This window comes from Cebidichthys violaceus, unplaced genomic scaffold, assembly GCF_023349555.1.
Source record: "Cebidichthys violaceus isolate CVI_PGR_0920_01 unplaced genomic scaffold, fCebVio1.0.p SCAF_8, whole genome shotgun sequence".
Classification (NCBI taxonomy): domain Eukaryota; kingdom Metazoa; phylum Chordata; class Actinopteri; order Perciformes; family Stichaeidae; genus Cebidichthys; species Cebidichthys violaceus.
The window spans coordinates 14,423,002-14,444,179 of record NW_027176964.1 but is presented as its reverse complement, the minus strand read 5'-3'; the positions used below and the strand labels follow the sequence as shown (position 1 = coordinate 14,444,179).

The following is a 21,178-nucleotide window of genomic DNA, read 5'->3' as shown; positions in this document are numbered from 1 at the left end:
TAATGAAAAGTTGGCAGCCTTTATGTACATTTTTCAAATTTGTGTTGCTCCATGGAAAATGATTACATTTTAGCATGACAAAACAGAACAAAAAACTACACGACGTCCTTATAACGAATGTGAAAATTGTTTTCCCACTGTGGCGGTTCTAAGTCTACGCTCTTATTTTGAAGTAAGTCACTTCATTTCCGACTGAGTCGCGTCATCTCCGTTCACTAGACCTTTTTTTTTTCTTTTTTTTTACAGCAATGGCGGATCGTGGTGCCTCTGTGCCCGGAAGTTAGCGGCGTTATTATGGATCCCACTGCTCTTCTCGAAAAGACCCGCCCTGCGTAGCATTCAAGCGTTGTGATTGGCCAGCACCACATAGTTACAGCCTTCTTATATGCAGTCTATGGTTACAGCGGAGAGAACCGACGAGTGATGCACTTTAAAAAGGGCGTTTAAAGAAAGAGATATTTTATTATCAGCACAACTGATTTATCACATGCAAATTCAATTTTCTTAAGACCATTTTATTAAACGGTGCATTTTTAGAGGGGAAAAGTTAGATTTGAAACATTAATATTAAATACATATTATTAGATACATATATAATTGTGATTGTAGAGTTGTGGGTGTAGGTGATGAATAAAGGTATCCATTTTGGAGTATGAGCTATTATAACAAAGTAAAACAATATTTAAGAAAGATGGATATTTTTGTGATACATCTATTTATTGCGATACATCTATTGATACGGATTTAGAGTGCATATTTGAGACTTCTCGACACTAATCACAAACAGAACATTTATTTTAGGCTTTGTGAATTTGTCTATATTATCTTACAGCTCAGCTGATTTTATTAATGGATATGGGGGAGGGAAGTTACAACACGATGTAAATTTACAATAGGCCAACGATTCTGAAAGATAAATCATACCAGACTATACTGGGGAATGTTACTCAGTACAACTATACTGTATTATGTAAATAATCTTATTAAACATGTATTGAATTACTGTTTTATGTAGTATATCATTGGTACTGCAGGATTTTAGTCTGTGCAATAGTTTAAATGCTTTCATATTTGTTAGTTTAGCTTATAGGAGCAGGAGGAAACTGCCTGAATCTGTCTGAGGCAGCTGTCGGTAGACTCCATGAGGTCACTGTGCCCAGCCAAGGAACAGTCCAGCACTCAAACTCCCATAAAACCTCCACATGTCATTTTTTTCCATTTGTAATTTTTTTTTTAATTTGGATGAAACCAGAACACCCTGGTCATGTATCACAACAGAGAAGTCCAAGTGTGAAATTAAAATAAAATGACGATCAAATAAGAGGTTACCGAAAGGATGTAACTGCTGACCTCAGATTCACAGATTCATCTGTGTGACATACAAGGAAAGTGAACTGGTGAACAGTACGCCCCATGCGCTTTGATTGCCGTATTGATTGCCCGCCGGCTTGATTTAGGTCAGACCTAACACATATTCACTGAACGAGGGACGGTTTCTTTTACAATCTGACCAGTCGAACACTATACGACCTCTCTCTGCAAGTGGATGTTCAAACCTTGCTCATACTCATGAGGCACTAAGCGATATGGCCTGCATGAATTTATGGAATGCAATGTCTCTGGTGAGTGCAACTTTAGTTTTGTGTGATTGCGTTGAGCTGCTTTCCTCTACTTAAAATGTGTTGGAATGGACATCAACATGTGTGTTACACTCCTAATCTGTACTCCAGATTAGGTGTATTAGATCAAATATTTATTTTCTCACAATATTTTCATTTATCTGCTATTTAGACATTAGAATATAAAAAAACAAATATATCTGTTGATATAATATTGTATTTCTCTAGATGTGCTAATTAAAGGGTTTTGGACAATATTTCTTTACAGGTTCTAACAAGTGCATTTCTGTTGAACCAATCCTCGTGCTTTTCAACGGATTTATGCATATTTGCATATGTTTTCTTAAATTAATTAAAATAAAGTCTGAGAAACGGTAAAAAAAATCTATTCATTGTATGCAGAGGACATCCAATATTTATCATAGTTATGTTTTCATCTTCTGCTTGATGTAATTTTAGGTAAGTAATACTGGCCAGTCATTCATGCAGACATGTTAAGTTTAGTCAAACGAAGAAAAAACATAATGTTGAAATACCTCATACCAGCATTAGGGGGCGGTAATATCTCAGAAGAAGCATCTTTTACCTACCCTGTGAACAAAATACATTTCTTTCCTTTCTTTCCCTATTCGCCAGTAAAAACAAGAAATCTGAAGTTACTAAATATATATATATATATATATATATATACACATATCAATGATTTCAATATTGGTTGAATTCTTCTTCTCTGTTCTCAGAGTGAGGATGATGCTAAGCCGAACTGAACACAGAGGTACATCCAAAGTGTAGCAAACAGGTTATATGTACATCAGAGGCAATGTGTATGCAATATGAGCACATTAGGTTTCTTTTCTGTTCACCTCCCTTATAGATAACATATCTGTAATACTGGAAAAATAAAGCAATGATCCCCATAACAGTAAATCATTTTAGGGCTTCCCTATAGGAGTCTTTCTTTTTTGTTATCACACCCTCCATTTAACCTTTGATTTCTATCTCTGGGTTCTTGACCTCACCTCATAACCTTAAAAACAAGGTCTCTGAGTTAGTAACAGGTGGTGTACGTATGTGTGTGTGTGTGTGTGTGTGTGTGTGTGTGTGTGTGTGTGTGTGTGTGTGTGTGTGTGTGTGTGTGTGTGTGTGTGTGTGTGTGTGTGTGTGAGAGTGTTTATACGTGTGGTCATGCACTGCTCCTCCTCCTGCAGGTGTGTGCAGGCTGCTATCTTCAGTGATGTCTGGAACAGAGTCTCATACAGACAGAGAGGAGGACTACAGGTTCCTCCACAGCATGTTGATGGAGAAGAAGCTTCATCTGCTCTTTAAGGTGAAGACACCTTTGTGGTACAGAGATTCATGCTTTATTACATCCACTCATTTCAGTGACAGCATCTATTTTCAAACTTGTTTTAGTAGCAAAATACAGACCTTATTTTTTAGGATACTAGTGTAAAAATATTGCATTACAAATAAATGTTCATGCAGCGTTACTTAAGCAAAATTCATTAGTATTGTCAGCGAAATGTACCTAAATAATCCAAAGTAACAGTAAAACAACATACATGTTATAGTATTATACAGGACGAATGGCTGCTGTCACTGTTACTCTATTATATATTTTAGATTTTATTATTATTACTAATGCATTAATATGTAAGTGGCACTTCAATGTCGCAGCTTTTCTGGATGCAGCTCATTTTAACAACTGGACTGTATCGTATTTACTGTTGAGTAATAAAATGTGTAAAAATGTATCATGTTTCATAAGTTGATGATACAGTTTGTGTGTAAAATATGAATCTCTATAGTAAGTCATATACAATACCTTAACATGTTGTACAATACTTTAATGAATGTACTTAGTTGAGTTACTTTCCACCATCATTAAAAAAAAGAAACCACATAAATGCACTTTCACATTAACTGAACTACAATACATCCGTACATTTATTTTGTGGTTGTGTTCTAGCCATGGTTCCATTGCAGGTCTTTCAATAAACTACAAACTTTTTGTCATTATGAATGTTATTAGTAGTATATGTATTAGGAGTATTTGGAGTTTTACTGCAGAGAAAACTTTTATTGTGATACTTTCCTGACTGGACAGATCCACGAGCGGCTGAGGCGTTTTGAGAAGCGTAGTCCCGTCCCTGTCCAGGAACACGCAGCGAGTCTGGCCTCAGACGTAAGTGTCTCTCTCCAAACATCTTGAGCAGATAGACGCGTCGCCGAGGACGACAGTTTGACAGCAGAGGGAACGGGGAGGATTTTTTTTTTTCGTCTTTTCAAATTGTTTCCTCCTCATACAGACGCCTTTGCCTTTGTCACACAGAAGCATGAACGGAGCGCACAGTCCTACTCATGTGTCGTGAATTGATATTATCGCTTGAAAGGCTGCGTTTTATAGCAGATATCGTTTTGCATTTACATGCCAGGATTTAGGTCACCAAGGACAGTGCCGAGCAAAAAAAAAGCTGCTCAAATCATTTTGTGTGGAGTCTAATGTTACAGGTTGGAGGAATACAAATCATTTCAAAATCGAGTGACAGAGAGCGCTCCCACTACGGCTGTGGCTCAAAACTGCACGACCAGTATATTCCCTTCAGTTGTGCTTCATATTTCATATACCAGTCCTCTTCGATCCTGTTACCAATCAATCCCTCCTGTATTTCCATCTCATCCCACTACCTTCCCCGAACCATTTTGGTCATGTTCCACTTTCATTCCCTGATATCCCCATCTTGTTCCTGGACAAACGTGTTAAACAAGGATGTTCTTTTTTAGACTTTTCCCCTTACTCTACGTTTTCATCTGTCCTTGTCTCCATCCTCAAACACACTTCCCTTCCATTATCTCTATTCTTCCTCATCCTTTCACCTCTCTTATACCCTGTGTATTGTAATTCCTGCCATGTTTCCATGCCGTCTATCTAGCCCTATCCTCTCCCCCAAACTCCTCTCCATCTCCTTCTCTTCACTCCCTTTGCTTCAGATTCTTTGAGACAGCAACTCTCTGCCTGGCTTAAATCATCAGGACCTACTGGAAGGGCCAAACCATGGGTCTGTTTCCCCTCAGAGAGGCTTCTGTTTGCTCACAGTGGAAACTAATGACCTTCATGCATTGTGTCTCTGGAGTGTGCCTCGACATCTTGAAGCAGTAGAAGTCATTACAGTAATATGCTTGACAAGATGGTGCGACTGTACAAAGTCAATCGCCGCCTCTTCACTTGCCGATGACGGTCAAGGCTGCTTTGTTTTAGGCGTCGCCGCAGCCGTCGCGTAGCTTTGAACGTTTGGGAGCTTTTTTTTTTTTTCCTCGACGGTGGCTAAAAGGCACAAAACCAAAACAGGAACACGGAAAAAAAGTTATCATCAAGAAGAAACAAGCAAAGTGTTAGTGAGGTGAACAAGGCCACATGAAAGTGTAGAAATAAGGACAGTGTGTGTCACTGCAGTCTGAATAAGACACAAGTTGAATTTCACTAACCCTTTTAGTCTTTCTGCATGTTTCTCCGTCTCTCTTGGCTCGTACAGTGCAGACTAGAGCAAACCTCTGAGGCCATGATATAAATGTACACCTCTAATTATAAAAAAAAAATACATATCCTGCCGCTCCTCTTTTTCTTTGCTTCCAGTTGGCGGAGGAGCTGATATATCAAGGCTGGAGAGACGAAGTCAAAGAACTGGTTGCCCTCTTTTCCGAACCAAACTTTAAGGTGAAGAGTATTTCCTTCCATGTTGTTCGCTGTAGCTTCACACATGTGTGTCAACCTAAAACTCCCCCAGCCAAATCCTTTGTCGAGTTTAATCACATCATTTCTACCAATGGAATACACACACAAACCTTTGGGGAAATACGCTTGTTTGCTTTCTTGCCAAGAGTTATCAGAGAAAATGGATACCACGCTTTTGCCTGTAAGTAGCAACCCTCAGCCGGTAAGCTTAGCTTAGCACAAAGACTAGAATAGAGGGAAGAAGCTAAAGCCTGGCTGTCATGGTTGGAGGGCAGGCAGCAGGGGATGGACCCAAATGCACACAAAGCTTCCAAAAGAGTCCAACATAACGGACAGGAAACAGCAGTGACGCTGGCTTTTGGAGGGTCTCCTCATGAAACTGCAACTTGACATTTCTTTTTTTTAGATATAACTAGTTAAGTTAGCTATTTCCTCCTTTGTCCAGTTTTTGTACTAAGCTAAACCATTCAAAATGAAGCTACAGACAGGAGGCTGTTACTGTAGCCATACTAGCCGTTTCCAACTTTTTAGGCTTTCTTGCTGACAGTTAGACAAGAAGTATCAATATTGCTCTCAAATCTACCCATTAAATATGAAACTACAGCTATGGGGATGGTTAGCTTATCTTAGCTTAGCGTAATGATGGGTGCAGTGGGAAACAACAAGCTTTGTTCTGTCCAAAGGTAAAAAAACTAACAAAGCAGCTTTACTCTCGCACACAATCGCTCCTTTTTTTTACACTTTAGTCTTTGTACGAATCAAACAAACTAGATGTAATGCGTTACACAGGGAGGTTTAGAGGTGTCAGTGGACAAACCTTTGTTAGGCTAATGTTTCCCTCCGCTAACTCTAGCTTCATATTCAACAGAGAGCGGTATCGCTCCTTTCATCTAACTCTTGGCAAGAAAGCGAATATGTGTCTTTACAAACGGTTCCCTCTAGTGACTTCCTAAAATCTGTAATATTACCGCACACTCACACATATAAACATTTCCCAAACTGCGCAGGAGTGCAGTTTTCTGTCCCTGGAGCATGACCTATAATTCCCATTCACACGGACCATTTATGAAGCAAGAATGTAATTGGCTCGGAAGATGTTGTTTCGCTTCCTGCTACTTCAGCGCCCCGATGGATCATTAACAATAAAAGAAACCTACTCATGAGTGATGTGGTTACATGTTCAGTCATTTATTCTTGACCTATAGCAAATACTACAAGTGTAATCTGAGAAACTATGAATCCATGCAGGAATGCTTCATCTGAGCTATTCTGATGCTGTTCAGGCGGCTGAACATTGGAGCTGACGCGCACATCAAAAGGCAAATTCATCCAACTGCAAATTTTAATCAAATTTACTTCACCTAATCATTTTGCCCTGTGAGTGGTGCTGACATATATTAACCACACCGGAATTGAAGCTAATCTACTCTCTAATCATGTTTATTAGTGTTCACTCATGTAGAGGCCCAGACTACTCAAATGCATGTTTCCTTATTTCAGTTCTGCTGACAGTCATATTTCAGACACACACACACACACACACACACACACACACACACACCCACATCGTTTGGTTTTCCAGTGAGCTGCAGGAGTCGTGGTTTTTCTTAATGAGGAGGCGAAGCCAGCCGAGAACTAACAGGTTTGTTTAAAGAGTCTTAATGACCTGTTTGTTCTTGGCCCGAACGCAGGATCTCACACATACTTATGAGAGACTCGGGGTAAAAACGTTCTGTGAATGAATGTTTGTTTTTTGAAAACCCGTCTCTGAAAGTGTCCAGAAACACATTGCTCACGCGTTGGCAGCTTCTGAGCGGGGCAACTGTTGACGGACAACACGGACAAGCAGACTAACTGACAGATGGATTGGCTGATTGTTAAAAGGATGAGCAGATGTACTGTACTGTATATATACAGTATGTCAGCAGTATAGGGGGTTGCTTTCAGGGGACCCCCCCCCCAGGCTGGCAGTACATTCCAGACTAAATCAAATTTGGCATGTTGGCACCATGAAAACTGGAGGTTTGTGACCAAAAGGGAAGTGTTGTATTTGGATTCAGTCGCTGTAGTGAGTGAGGGCAGACAAGTCAAACTTATTGGAATGTTTGCACAGTCTCAGTCACCTTTGATTAGTCAACAGTGATTGGTGGCATTTTTCTTTGACTGCTTAGCATTTTTCAACCTTACAATTACATTTAACCACCTCTAGTCTAACCAGTTGGTCTAAAGTGTTTGAACCTGCACTGGTAAAACTGGTGACAGTGATTCTTCAGTGCACTTCCATCTAGACGCCAATAAATGAACAGACTCTTGCAGTGATTACACTGGCATTTGTTCACAATGCTGAATTTTGAGCAGCTTGGCAGCTAACAGTTTTTCTAAATTTTTTTATTATACTGTTGGCTTTAGCCAGCGCCATTTTTCCATAAAGAGTGATTCAAGGATACGTTCCCCGTGCCACATCTTTTCACAACACCTAGTTCCACAACTGAACACAGATCAGCATCCTCACTGCATTTCTGTTTCCTCCACAGAGTCTCCTGTGTGTCCACGACGCCGTAGCTCAGAGAGACTTTGAGCCTAGTCTGCTACCAATACCCGATGACGCACCGGAGGACGACGAGGATTCGGTCAAAATCGTCAGTCTGGTCAAAACCAAAGACCCCCTGGTCAGTAAACATGTCTTCAAGTTAGAAAGTAGAATTATCTCAGGCTTAACTATAATACATCAACATGTTGGGAAATACACTGAAATGCTTTCTTTGTGAGAGTTAACGAGAAGATTGTTACAGTATCACTCTCTCGCCTGTATGCTAAATGTGCAGCTAAAGCCAGCAGGCAGTTAGCTTTAAATGAAGTCTATAAACAGGGCGAAGCGAGCCTAGCTCTGTTGAGAGGTTTGTCGATTGTTTTATTTTTTATTTTTTTCTTAGCACAACAGGAATGAGATATAACATGTTAATTAGTAAGTTCTGGAGCGGTCCGAAAGCCAGGCCATCTGTTTCCTGCTGTTTCCATCCTCCATGCTAAGCTACGATAACCTCCTGCTGGCTCTTGCTGCATATACGTACAATCACGAGGGTGGTATCACTCTTCTCATCTAACTCTCGGCAAGAAAGCAAGTAACTATATTTTCTGTATGCCTCTAAAAACAAGCACAACTGTACTTTTCGGCCTGTCAGCCTGTCTCTAATTTCGTCTACCTGGCCTTGTAATGAACACAAAACAAACTCAAATGTAAGTATTTAAGTTAAGACAACCATGTAACAGGGCAACTGCACTCAGCGATGTGTAATTTGTCCAATGGCAATATCTGACACACACACACACACACACACACACACACACACACACACACACACAGGCAGTGAGCAATAAACATATCCAAGAGACATTTTTTTCTCTGGTGACTGAATCTATGTCATGTTGTCAAACTGCGTGACTGCTCAAGCGCTGTATGCCAAGGTGTAGCAGGACTCACAATGAATGACAGGACACACAAGGAAAAGGTTCCTGCAGCAGCCAGGAATTTACAGTCAATTCTTCCACATCTTTGTTGCCATATATCTGCTGTGACGCACAACATACTTTCAGCATTGTTCTGTGTGTGTGTGTGTGTGTGTGTGTGTGTGTGTGTGCGTGCATATTTACGCATGTGCGTTTGTATATCCACAGCAAAACTATAAGCGAGTCCTTTTAAGCCGTATTGAGCATTGAAATGGGAGAATTCTTTTTTTTTCTGTTTCTGATGTAAATCAACTTGTTTCAAGGTCTTTAATCAGAGCTCATTTTCTTGATACTACCGGAGTGATCTGCCTTTTTTCACCTTGTTCCAAGCCATTGTCACTTTTTTTTCTGGAAATTTCCTGGATCAAGTGTAACTGGACTGAAAACAAACCAAACTACAAAGAGTGCATGCCTCTGCCAAGGCCGCAAAATCCTCTAAAATGTGTTATTTTAATAATAAAACGAGGTTCTGATTTTTTTGATCTGCATCAAGATCTTCATAAAATACATATAGTGACGGACAGCTGTGGTGTACATGTGCCAGATTTTATTCCACTTAAGTAGATCCAGTAGTTCATTAGAAAACAGCAGAAATGTTAAAATTCCTTTAAAAAAAAAAATGCTGGATCCACATCAAAAACATGTGTCTCTTAGTTTGTGTGGACTTATTCTTCACCAAATTTCATTAAAATCTGTTTCAAAATGTTTGAGACATCCTGCTAAATAAAACACAAACAAATGGTGCCAAAAACATAACCCTTATGCATGAGTTTATTATTTTCTAAGAAGAATAAATGAGAATAGCTTAGTTAATGATGGACATTTTTGTGTGTGCAGCTCGTGTGTTGGTGTTTGAGCTTTGAGAGTGGAACGTGCTTCTGACCAGTAATAGAGAACACACTTTTGTATTGATCCCAAAACTAGATTGCAAAGGGACTGACCTTTTTCTGACATGGTCTCTTTGATTGATCTAACATGTTCCCGTTTTCCAGACAACAGGGTTACACCCGAGCATGAGCTTATTGTAGTCAGCAACATAAGATGCTCTTTCCATTGCGATTTGCTCCACATCAATAACATCTGTTGAAAATAAAGCTGATTTGGATAACCTTTTCCAGCGCTTTGTGTGTTACATGAAGGCAGCCCACTAAATGATCTCGTCTTGATACAAATGACCTTCACTGGAATGAAGTGACTCTTGTCTCGACTGCCATAAAACCAGCATGTTATTTTTACTGTCCATCGCTTGACCCCCTTTGCCTCTGTGCATCCGCTCGTCTCTTTGTTCATCATCCTTTCATTTGCTAATTATCCTCAAGGGGGCAACAATTAAGAGGGATAAATCCACTGGGGCTATTGTTGTGGCGAGGATCATGCGAGGAGGTGCGGCCGATAAAAGCGGTAAGATTATTTATTGCTGTTTCTACGGTGTGTTGTTGTGCCCGCTCTACTCTCTCACTCTATACTGTATTAGGTTGAAGTAAGATTATGATGGCACATCGTAAATGCACATGTTACAAGGAGCATGTGGTGCAAATTTCCATATGTGTTTCCAACACTTTGAAGGCCTGATCCATGAAGGAGATGAGCTGAAAGAGGTGAATGGAGTCTCACTGGAGCACAGAAAACCAAAGGAAATCCTTCCTCTGCTGGTTAGTCTCACACACGTTTGATTCCGTCTCTTCATTGGATGGTTCCGTTTCTCTCTTTCCTCTTGCTCTTTCTTCTCTTCAGTGTTGTAACTTAAAGAATAATGCCGACATTTTTTGGGGATATGTTTTTCTTATCATCAGAAAAGAACAAAACCTACAAAGCGTCAGTCCGTCTGTCAATATCATTCAATTTCCCGTCTGTGGCTCTCAGCGCCAACCCTTACCCCAAACATTTTATTGTTCCTTTCAGAAAAGATTGTTTCTTAAAAACATGTCTCTGTAGTTTTGTGTTAATTAATATCCAGCTAAGGATTAATCCACATTTGGTGGACTCCAGACTTTGTACAGGTGCAGGATGGTGTATTTTAGATGGACCCTAAATAACCTACGGCCCGTGTTCATGATAATGAAGGACCATGTCACTCAGTGCAATGCCGTGTGTGTTTCCATAATTTCTGGACAACAATGGGGCTGCCTGGCACATAGAAATAACAAATATCAGGATTTGACTGCACGGACAATGCTTGTTAGTGAGCTATTCATTTTTTATTTTATTTCTTAATTGGGTTTGTTGTCAATAAGAAAAAAATACAATATGGAATATGAAGCTACAGCCAGGAGACGGTAAGCTTAGCACACATTATGCACACTGTACTAGAAACAGAGGAAATCTCCTAGCCAAAAAAACATTTTTTACACATTGCTTTTTGTACGGATTGAAAACAAGCAACATTTAAATTACTGAACTGATGGGTGGTGGGCTGGCTTTGTTACCTTTGGACAGAACTCATCCGGCCGCTTCGTCCTGCTCTTATGTTAAGCTAAGCTAATCGACTGCTGGGTGTAGCGTCGTATTCACCATACAGACGTTTAGGACAGTGGCATCATTCTTCTCATGTAACCCTTGGCGAGAACATAAATAAGAATTTTCTAAAATATCTAACAACTGTTTTTTGCGCAGTCTCGTTCTCAGGGTGAAGTTACATTCACAATAGTTCCTGCCTTCTCCAAGGAAGAAATGTCACCAAAGAAGAAGGTACAGTAAATATTAACTATACATATGTTTCTGCACCATGTGTTTTTTTTAAAGTTAGCATGCAATCTGGCTGCATGCAGAAAGCCGCCCAGCTGGTTTCAGTAAAAACAGATGAAATCAGTGGCATCTTGTGTGTTTGGTTATATTTTGTGTTTTTGCCACGGTGCTGTCACTACAGCAGCACATTGTCATGCTCAGACAGTCAAGGATAAGACACTCACTAACTTCATTACAATATACATCTTTTTATCATTTAAACACTTGGTTTATCATTTTCCACATCGCATGTATTGAACCGCATCGACTTAATTTAACATTAACAATGAATCAGCACACCTTATGTGGAAAATTTCAAGTTCCACAATCCTTTTTTTTTGGGGGGGGGGGGGGGGTTAGGAAGAATTCATGGCCACAACCACCACATACATGAAGTGGATGTCCAAGCTGGAAACTGTTAAAATGCACAGGGAGCATTTGCAATGGATTAAGACAAATTATTTTCTATGATCATGGTCATTTCTCAAAAATGACACCAACATATGTGAAAAAGCACCAGACAAAGATGACGCGTCCACGTCTAGGATGCACTAGAACTTCACAAAGCGGCATTAGGAAAAGAGAAGAATGAATCCATTGATTACATTTTCCTTTGTCACCCGTTTGTCGGTTTGAAGGCAAAAAACATTCAAACTCTTTTCTTTCCTCAGCTGTTTATGCAGACTCTGTTTGACTACGATCCTGACGAGGATCCCACGGTTCCGTGCAAGGATGCAGCAGTAGCCTTTAAACGAGGGGACGTCCTTCAGATTGTCAGCATGGAGGACGACACCTGGTGGCAGGCATGTCACCTCGGGGACAGCAACACTCGCGCAGGCCTCATCCCCTCGCAGCAGCTCCACGAGAGGTCGGCGCTAGCGACGCGTTGACTCACTTGAAAACACCTGTTGATTAAATCCTGTTTTGACGCAGCCTTGTTCTATCTATTTGTGTGTGTGTGTGTGTGTGTGTGTGTATTATTTGTCTTTCTCCAGGAGAGTTGCCCTGCAGCGACCTAAAGCCCTGTTCACGCCTCGACGAGTCAAACCACCAGGTGATGAGCCGACGTTTGTGCGTAAAATCACCACACCTGAAAAGAATAAAACCTTCTTTAACACTTCCCAATAAACATATTGGGGCTCCTTTAGGGGTGACAGGTCATGTCTGGGTAACCCGGTGCCCCCCCCCCCTCCCACCGTTGTACTCACTGCTTTTGTTTTCTCCACATGCTCCACAGATGAGGGGGAAGGTACTGTCTGCTTGAATTTGCTCATGAAATTTACCTTGAGCATAGTTTACATGATATAATACATACGTATTATTTTAGGTTTTTTTGTTTGGTGTTTTCAAAGATTTAAAGAGATGTATTATCCTAAAATAATAACCGTGTGAGTCTCCCTTCACTGTCTGTCCAACATGGAAAGGATTCTGTTAGATGTTCCTCTAAGCAGGTTTATGGCCTTCTGCTGTTTTTTAGCTATCAGTTTGTAAGAGTAAGGTAGTTACTAATATATCAAATCATTGTGGATATCATTTATAAATAAGACATTTATTAGATTTTCCAAAGCAAAATATTAGGACATTTGGGTTAGTACATATGCTAATACTTTGAGTATGAAACTTCAGAGCAATGCACGTGTCATCCCTTTGTGGTTTGTGTCCACAATTTCCTCACTCTTTCCTCTTCCCTCTTCCTATTTTTTTTTTTTTTCCAGTCATGGAGGATGTAGACTACGGAGCGATAACAGGGATCCACATTGGTGAGATGTTTGAACCGTTCCACTCTATATCCGACTGATACCAGAGAATGGACCAGTACGATGCGAGACAAGAAAAGTCACGGCAATCGGACGTGACGGCTCACAACAACAACACATATTAAATATATATTGAACTTAGCAATGAAAATAGACGGAGCAAAAACAGTCACAAAAAGGAGACCCTGGTTACAGTTACAGGACAAACCAGTTCATATGATGATGTCGTTTCGTGGTTTGGGGATTTGAGGGGGAAGACTGGAACAGCAAATGTGGTTTTAGCTTTGCCATTTATCCCATTTGTCTTGATCTCGTGGATTGGATATGATGTGCTTGTGTGTGTTTGCGTGTGTGCAAATGAGCAGTGCAGGATGTTCATATGGGGGCGTGCACTTATGGCTGATTGTAAAAAGGCTCCTTACATCTGTACAAGGCGAGGTAATTACAGACGTTGCACTGTATCAGTTCCAAAAGTCATGTGCATTTAATAATGTGCATGTTCATCTTATATCAGGCCAGCTTTCACCTGATGACGTGGATCAGACTCTGTGTTTCCTCTTTGTCTGGCATGTAAACCTTTTATCGATGCTGCACGACCAAATGACAGCATGCAGAGGAATCAGAGCAGAGAGGGGCTGAAAGAGTAGAGAAAAATAGTGATAATAGCGGTAATACTTTTCATACTGACGGTTCTTGTCTACTCTTTTGGACTGCAGGTTAAGGCTCATATCAGATGATCTTTAACATGAAGGGCCCAGGTCCAGTTCATGACATGCATTGCATGTATTCACTCTCCTCGCGGTCTTATCTCTACTCTTACCCTTATTTCATACTGTTGAGTGAAGCAGAAATAGCTTGCAGCATTTCCAAAAATGTACTACAGTTTTACAGCTGAGAGCTTTTTCAGCAACACATGATGAATTCCGCTGCCAGAATTACTCAAGATTGACATTTCCGATATGTTTTCCTCTAGACCTTATTTCATTCTAGGAAATAAGATACATCATATGCTGTATAACATATGTTTAATACAGTATGTATTACCCTCTGTTAGTGAAATCATCAGTTTAAATCCTGTCTAAACAAAAGTTTGAAATCTCTTCTCGTAGTGCCATGTCTCTTAGAATGAAGCCCAGAAAGGAAATAGACAGATATGCTTACAAAGTGAAATTGCAGCTGACGTGACGTCAAAGAAAGCCTGGCAGCATCACTTAGCAGCAGTTAACATCATGAAAGAGAGCGAGCGCCTGCCAAGCCAGGCCAGACCACAGTCGCATGGCAGACGCTGGCTGTCAGACGGCGTACAAGCAACGCGTGACAGTCTGAGTTGTCGTCTGTGAACTGAGATTTGTGTCGTTCAGGATGGTGCTTGACACCAGGGTTTGGGTGGCTGTGTTGTTGTAGCTCTCCCTTCTGTCACGACCCTTGTGATCATCTGAGTAGCTTGTGTGCTTTTTAAATGTAACACTTTCAATCAAGCGTTGACAAAGTGGTGCACAAAGGGAAGCAATGTTGGTGATCGAATAACATGAAAATAAACCAAATACATTGTCATGATGGATTAATACGGCCTGGATTTAGCATTCTTGAGTGAAGTTAAAGTGTTTAAGCTTCACTGATAAATTTTTTTAATAGATCTAATGTGAAAGAGGTCATTGACAAACCCACAGAGAATTATCACGTGTCTCTGCTGTTCCTCTCCGCTTTACTGTACAAACCGTTTTAGCGTCGTTCAGCTTATTGTTTTGATTTCACAGCATTCGATTTTACTGTGTTGATTCACTGTCAACGCTCTCATCAAACTCAATTCCATTCACAGCAGGCAGCTGTTAGCAGCAAAAAATCTCTAAAGAAACAAAACCAGAAAACAACTCTACGCTACGTGTGCAGCACCAAATGACAGACAGCCAAAGTTAGCTATAGCTCGTGAACTTAGCGGCTAAAGATGGCCAAATGGCCAAAAAATAAATCAATGAATGCAGGTTTTAGGACTGTCACAATGTGGCCGTCCACCAACTAGAGCTTCAGCAATACAACTAGCAGGTCTAAGGTCCCTCTCTTCATTTTGCAGCCGGTCTAAGAAGGAGTTTTCGACTCGGGAGAAAGAGCACCTGGGCCAGAGAAGCGGCTCGGTCCAAGAGGTGGAGCACAGGGGTACGCGGCTCAATTCGTCCCCCTACCTACAAAGAGGTGATCCCCTACCACAGAGGCCCCAAAGACAGACACCGTCTGGTTGTTCTGGTTGGTACGTATGAGCTAAGAATACAGAAAGAAACCGGCAAGCTCCATCTTGTGTGGAAAGTTTGTTTTTGAAAGCACAATGGCAAAAAGCTTGGAAAATAGGTACCAATGCTATGAGTTAGTCCACGAGCAACTGGTGTGATACATGCACAGCATTTAACATTGCTAAACACAAAGCAAGCTAGTGGTTATATGCGCAACATTGCACATTGTGATCAATTGTGTTCTGTTTTATTTCAATCCACTGCCTTGTTTTGGTCCATATAAAATACTAAAAACAACACAATACCGTTCATTAAAAGGACAATATTATAGAAGCTGTTGTTGATCAAAAGAAAAATGAATGCATTGATGAAGATTTATGTCCCCACTGAGTGCAAAAACAATCTTTTCCCATCAGAACTATGTAAACACTGTCACAGAAATCAAAGTCAGAATATATTGTGTTCTCTTAAGTGGCCCACCCCAGATTCACATCTCTGCCAATCCGGCAGGCCTGCTCTATGTATTTTTGAGCTATATCTCTCCACTGGGAATTCTACATTGAGCCCTGCTGAAGGTCTTTTTAATGTCATAATATGACACAACTGTAGGTCGTATGTGACCAAGGGAAATCAGAGAAAGAGGAGAAGGGGGGAGAAGGGGACAGATGCAAACAGAGCGACAGAAAATCGAAAGTGGAAGGCAGAGAGGAGAGAAACACGGTGAACTGAAGAAGTGCAAAAACAAAACCATATAGAGAGGAGATAAATGATGGGTGAATGTAGAGGAAGGGATGATTGGATTGTGAAAAAAGATCCTTCATAATGTCAGCCAAGTGCTCCATCTTCAAACTGGAACAGTTAAGACAGCTTGGATTTAGATTTAGACTTCTTTAATTCAGTTGGAGCTTACCTCGACTCTGGATTATGTTTTACTGTCTGCTGCGAAGGCTCTTCATTGACCGGAGGTCATCATTAAGAATATATAGCTTATTGGCAATAAAAGGTATGGACGGTAAATCTAAAACCTGGATCCGCTAAAACAGGACCTGCTTGATAATGTTTGATCAGGTTGGAAATGTATCTGTTTTTGTTTGCATTGCATTACGCACTTCGAATGAAAGAACAGACCGTTATACCCCAGGAAAGCTGGTGAAAGGGACTGCCAGCCATTTTAAGTCCTACGGATTGTGCAAAAGAAGGTTAGGGGAAAGTATCCTCGGAGCTCGACGATGATGCTCCTCTCCAGTTCTGTGGAGCAGCTGTGAAAAAGATCACCAGTTGTAACAGTGGAGAGTCTATGAACTTGATATTTGGTAATGTATCAAGCTCATGCAACGCTGTGATGGAAAAGGCAGGTATGTCAAGAATCCTGCTTTCAGACAGCGCTCCATTAGAGTCTGATGCAATCTGGGCCTGCAGAAACCTGGTTTAGAAGAAAATCCCAGATGCTGCAGTGCGTGTGTGTGTGTGTGTGTGTGTGTGTGTGTGTGTGTGTGCGCGTGCTTCATCCTGTACATCCTACACTATAATGACACTGATACTGTGTGCCTTTGCAGATGTCACGTTTAATTGTGATGCTATGTATTTTCCAGAGGGCATAGGAGCATTTAACGTTCAACAGAGAGACACAGGAGGAGGGAGAAAAAGAGCGAGGTTGGTTGGAGAATCATTTTCAGACTGAAATCAGGATGAAATCAGAGCTCTGTCTGTCTGGCTCTCTCTCTCTCTCTCTCTCTCTCTCTCTCTCTCCCCTTCTGCTTCTCTGACGATAAAGACAGATGTGTCACCAGATCACTAAGCCTATTTGATGTCGGACTTGTCGTGAGGAAAACATTAGTACACAGAGATATTGGAGAATAAATACCCACACACAGAACTCAGTGTTTTCATCTTTGTCCCAAGGGCCCAGCGGCGTTGGCGTTAATGAACTGAAGAGGAGGCTCCTGATCTCCGACCCTGACCACTTCGGCGTCACTGTGCCGTGTAAGACAGACATCCAAAAGTGTCACCTTCACCTCCCGCCCACACAATGGTTCCTCACATTTTTACAGCTGCCGTCCTGTTCTCTTTCAGACACCACCCGCGAGAGGAGAAGGCGGGAGACTGAAGGGGTGGATTATCATTTTGTGTCAATTCACATGTTTGAAGAGGATATTCTCAAGCATAGGTACATAAGCAGGTGTCACCCTTGTGGTTTCCTTTCCCATGGTGTTAAGAATAGTCCCACTCACTCTCCCTTTTCATGAGAGTGATGTCTCCCATTTTGACTGCTGACCTTATCGTCTTTCCTGTCCGTTCCTGTCCCTGTTTCCGTTCGGCCTCTAGGTTTGTAGAATATGGGAGATACAGAGGACACTACTATGGAACGAGTCTCGACTCTGTGGACAGAGTGATGGCTGAAGGCAAGGTGTGCCTCCTGGATGTGCACCCTAATGTGAGTACTATGTCATTAAAAAGTTCATGTTCACATAGCCAACTGAATTTGGCAGATGAGAAGCAAGTTTACACGTCCCTGGTAATTTATTCACACTGATGTTTCATACCAAATGTTAATGGCGACGATTGCCTCGTCAGTAATAATGACAGTGGTGCTTCTCTCCTGGCCTCTCCATCAAACACAATTGGCAGTGGTGTGGTGGTGGGATAACATGAACCTCCACTTGTTTCGCCCTGACAATTAAAGTCCTTGCTGACAAATAGCTTCGGGTGACTTTCTTCTACACAAAACTACCATATTCGGTTGCAACATTTCAGATAATTCAACATTTACTTCATGAGCTGGGCTCTTCACCTTATTGTTTTAATATGTGGTTCACAACCAGGGGTCAGGGGTCGGGGAGTCCTTGAGGGAGTTCTAGGGGGTCCCCAGAAATAGGGGTATAGTTTATTTTCACTATTAAATTCACTCCAGAGGCGAGCCCAGTGTGAGGAGAGAAACTATTCTGATCACAGGTTTTACTTCCACAGTTATCTCCTCAACTGTAGTTGACAACTATACAATTTTGGTCTTAATCATATATCTAACAACCAAAATATTTTCAGATGGAGGTCCCTGAAGCGAAAGCTTGTGAAATGGAAGTCCGTGACCTAATGTGTATCAATTTAGGGGTCCTGGACACAAAAGAGTTGAGAACCACTCTGAACCATGAATATTGCTGCCTACATCTAACCTCCTTCTTTTTTGTCTCCGTCACCACAGAAAATAAAGCATGTGTACACATCTGAATTCAAACCTTACATGGTGTTCGTGAAGCCCCCCCGTATTGAGGAGCTACGTCTCACCAGACGGAGAGCTAAATTCATCCGTGATGAGGACGATAAGAACTCAGTCAGGATCTTTTCAGTAAGATAAACCACAACATTAACACACAAAACACATGCCACCAGGCCCATGTGTGAAGTCAGGTGCTTGTTCTGTGTCTGGTAACATGAAGGGCGGTGTGAGGTCAACCACCCTGGCCTTATTGCACCCACCCAACCCCACAGACGTACACACACCTTGCCTTACACATAGTTGACCCCGTGGTTTGCATTTAAGAGATGTTTAAGAGACAGGGGGAGGTACAAGGCTGCTCGGTGGGTGGCTTCCTGGTCCATAACTAACATGCAAAAATGGACTTTTTGTCCAGGAGATGAAGGGTTACATCTTGTGTGTACATGTGATGGATTGAAATAATGAATCAATGAGGCGATCGAAACAAAAAAGAGAGCGTGTACGTTTGATGGTAGATTTGTGACAAAAAAATGCTAGGTCACTCTCAAAACCCCCATCTGGCTTCTCCTTCACTGTCTGACCCTTGCGGCCAATGTTGCCCTTATTAAACCCATGAGGTCACACACCTGTGTTGGGGGGGGGGGGGGGGGGGGGTGTCCAGTGCCAAGCACCACAACCATTGGATGGTTCAGGCCATAGAAATAGAATAGGAGCAGAACGGACTTTCCCATTCAAATCGATGTAGCCAGATGGTCAGAGTGGCAGCCATTTTTTTTATGTGTTCCGTTGCCATTGCAACCGTTCTAGTGGGCTGACGTCCATATAAACTGAACTGACAAACAGCAAGTCAAAGACTCGCTGACACATTCAGTGGAGTAGTAAAAGAGAGAAGCACAGAGAGCCAGAGTAAATGAGTCAAATTTAACAACTTAATGCTTCATCCACCAGATGAATGACAACCTTTGTTCGGCTCCTTTTCTGTAACCAGTGTAACGTTAGCATTTAATCATGGTGGAAGTAGCAGTAGCCAACGAGCAGGCAGCTAGGCTAACTAGCTTGTCAATTCCACCATGCTTTAATGCTTCACTGGTTGCAGAAAATGAGCCGAACAGCAGCGACGGGTCTAAAGGTCCCACCGTCTCACTCCAGAGAAGGACAAGCTACCACCTAGCCGTCCGCTCTCTGGAGCTGCGTCCGCTCTCTTCCCGGTGAGCTGCGGCAACACTTTACGACCACACTGACTTGTTTTAGTCACAATAACGACATTTTCTTTTGTGCTCGTCAAATGACCACGGAAAACAGTTCGATGTCCGTTCTACTCCCACTCTATTTCTACGTACGAGGCATTATCTTATAGGGTTGTGCTTTCAACCTGTTCTACAGCTGGTGTAGAAAAGGCCTCCTCCGCTCAGCATGTAACGATGTGTTACGCCTTGGTAACTATAGCTGAATAGGATCCGTTCCATATCCTGTTACGTTACAGTATGTGCAGATTATTGTAAAACAACTTCTTGGAGGATGTCGCCATATGGTCAGGCTTTAGCTTTTCTGTTTCCATCAACAGCATTTGTCAGATTTACATTGAAATCCTAATTTATCATCAATTGCTTTTTTTTCATAGTTACTTCTCATCTTTTACTTGATGGATCATCAAAGGACATCCAAATCAAACAAAATGAAAAGAGCTGAATAGAGGTATTATAACATCCTGATAGTACATTTTATTAACCCAGGTGTTCTCTTTTCACAGGAGGAGGATTTTGAGGGCATGATTAACTTGGCCGACACCATAGAAAGCCAGTGCGGTCACTTGTTTGACAAGGTGATCGTTAACGGAGATATCACTGTGGCGTTTAGAGAGCTGAAGGTGGACCTCGAGAAGATGGAAGAGGCAGAAGTCCAGTGGATTCCTGCAAAGTGGATTTGCTCTTCACCAACAAAAGCACGGAGAAGCTGTGGTCATTTTGAGGGCTGGATTTGAACTTTGAACTCTCAAAGGAGCAAAGAAGAAACAAACAAAAAATGATTTCTTGATTGTATATAGTTAGAATTCAACACCTTGAACCATGAACATTTAATTTTTGTCATATTTCAAATATCTTTCCTGTCCTGTGCTTACCACAGTTTTCCATGGTGTCACTTAGTGTGTATCTAATTAAGCAAACAGAATCCATCTCTCTCTCTCTCTCTCTCTCTCTCTCTCTCTCTCTCTCTCTCTCCCTCCGTCTGTCCAAAAGCCAGATTTTCTGTTGGCATTTGGCTGAAATAACGTCGGCTTGCAGGACGGAGAAGAAATAGAAAAAAAAAAAGGAAACTGTCCAGAGAAACTTTACTTGTGGCTGAGTGTAATCCCTCCTTGCCAAATTGCAAACATCAGCATGTAATTATTCTGACAGCTG

The 21,178-nt window shown here is 41.4% G+C and overlaps 1 protein-coding gene across 1 annotated transcript; it reads left to right on the top strand.

The window, feature by feature from the left end:
- The first annotated feature begins 2,369 nt into the window (after positions 1 to 2,369).
- Positions 2,370 to 20,760, top strand: LOC137892871 (MAGUK p55 subfamily member 7-like). The gene is made up of 18 exons (XM_068738277.1): positions 2,370 to 2,394; positions 2,828 to 2,946; positions 3,727 to 3,804; positions 5,254 to 5,334; positions 7,887 to 8,021; positions 10,179 to 10,260; positions 10,426 to 10,511; positions 11,473 to 11,547; positions 12,255 to 12,451; positions 12,579 to 12,637; positions 12,821 to 12,832; positions 13,299 to 13,343; positions 15,412 to 15,585; positions 17,468 to 17,548; positions 17,639 to 17,732; positions 17,891 to 17,999; positions 18,765 to 18,908; positions 20,530 to 20,760. The coding sequence occupies exons 1-18, from the start codon at positions 2,370 to 2,372 to the stop codon at positions 20,758 to 20,760; spliced, it is 1,827 nt and encodes a 608-aa protein (XP_068594378.1).
- Positions 20,761 to 21,178: the final 418 nt, after the last annotated feature.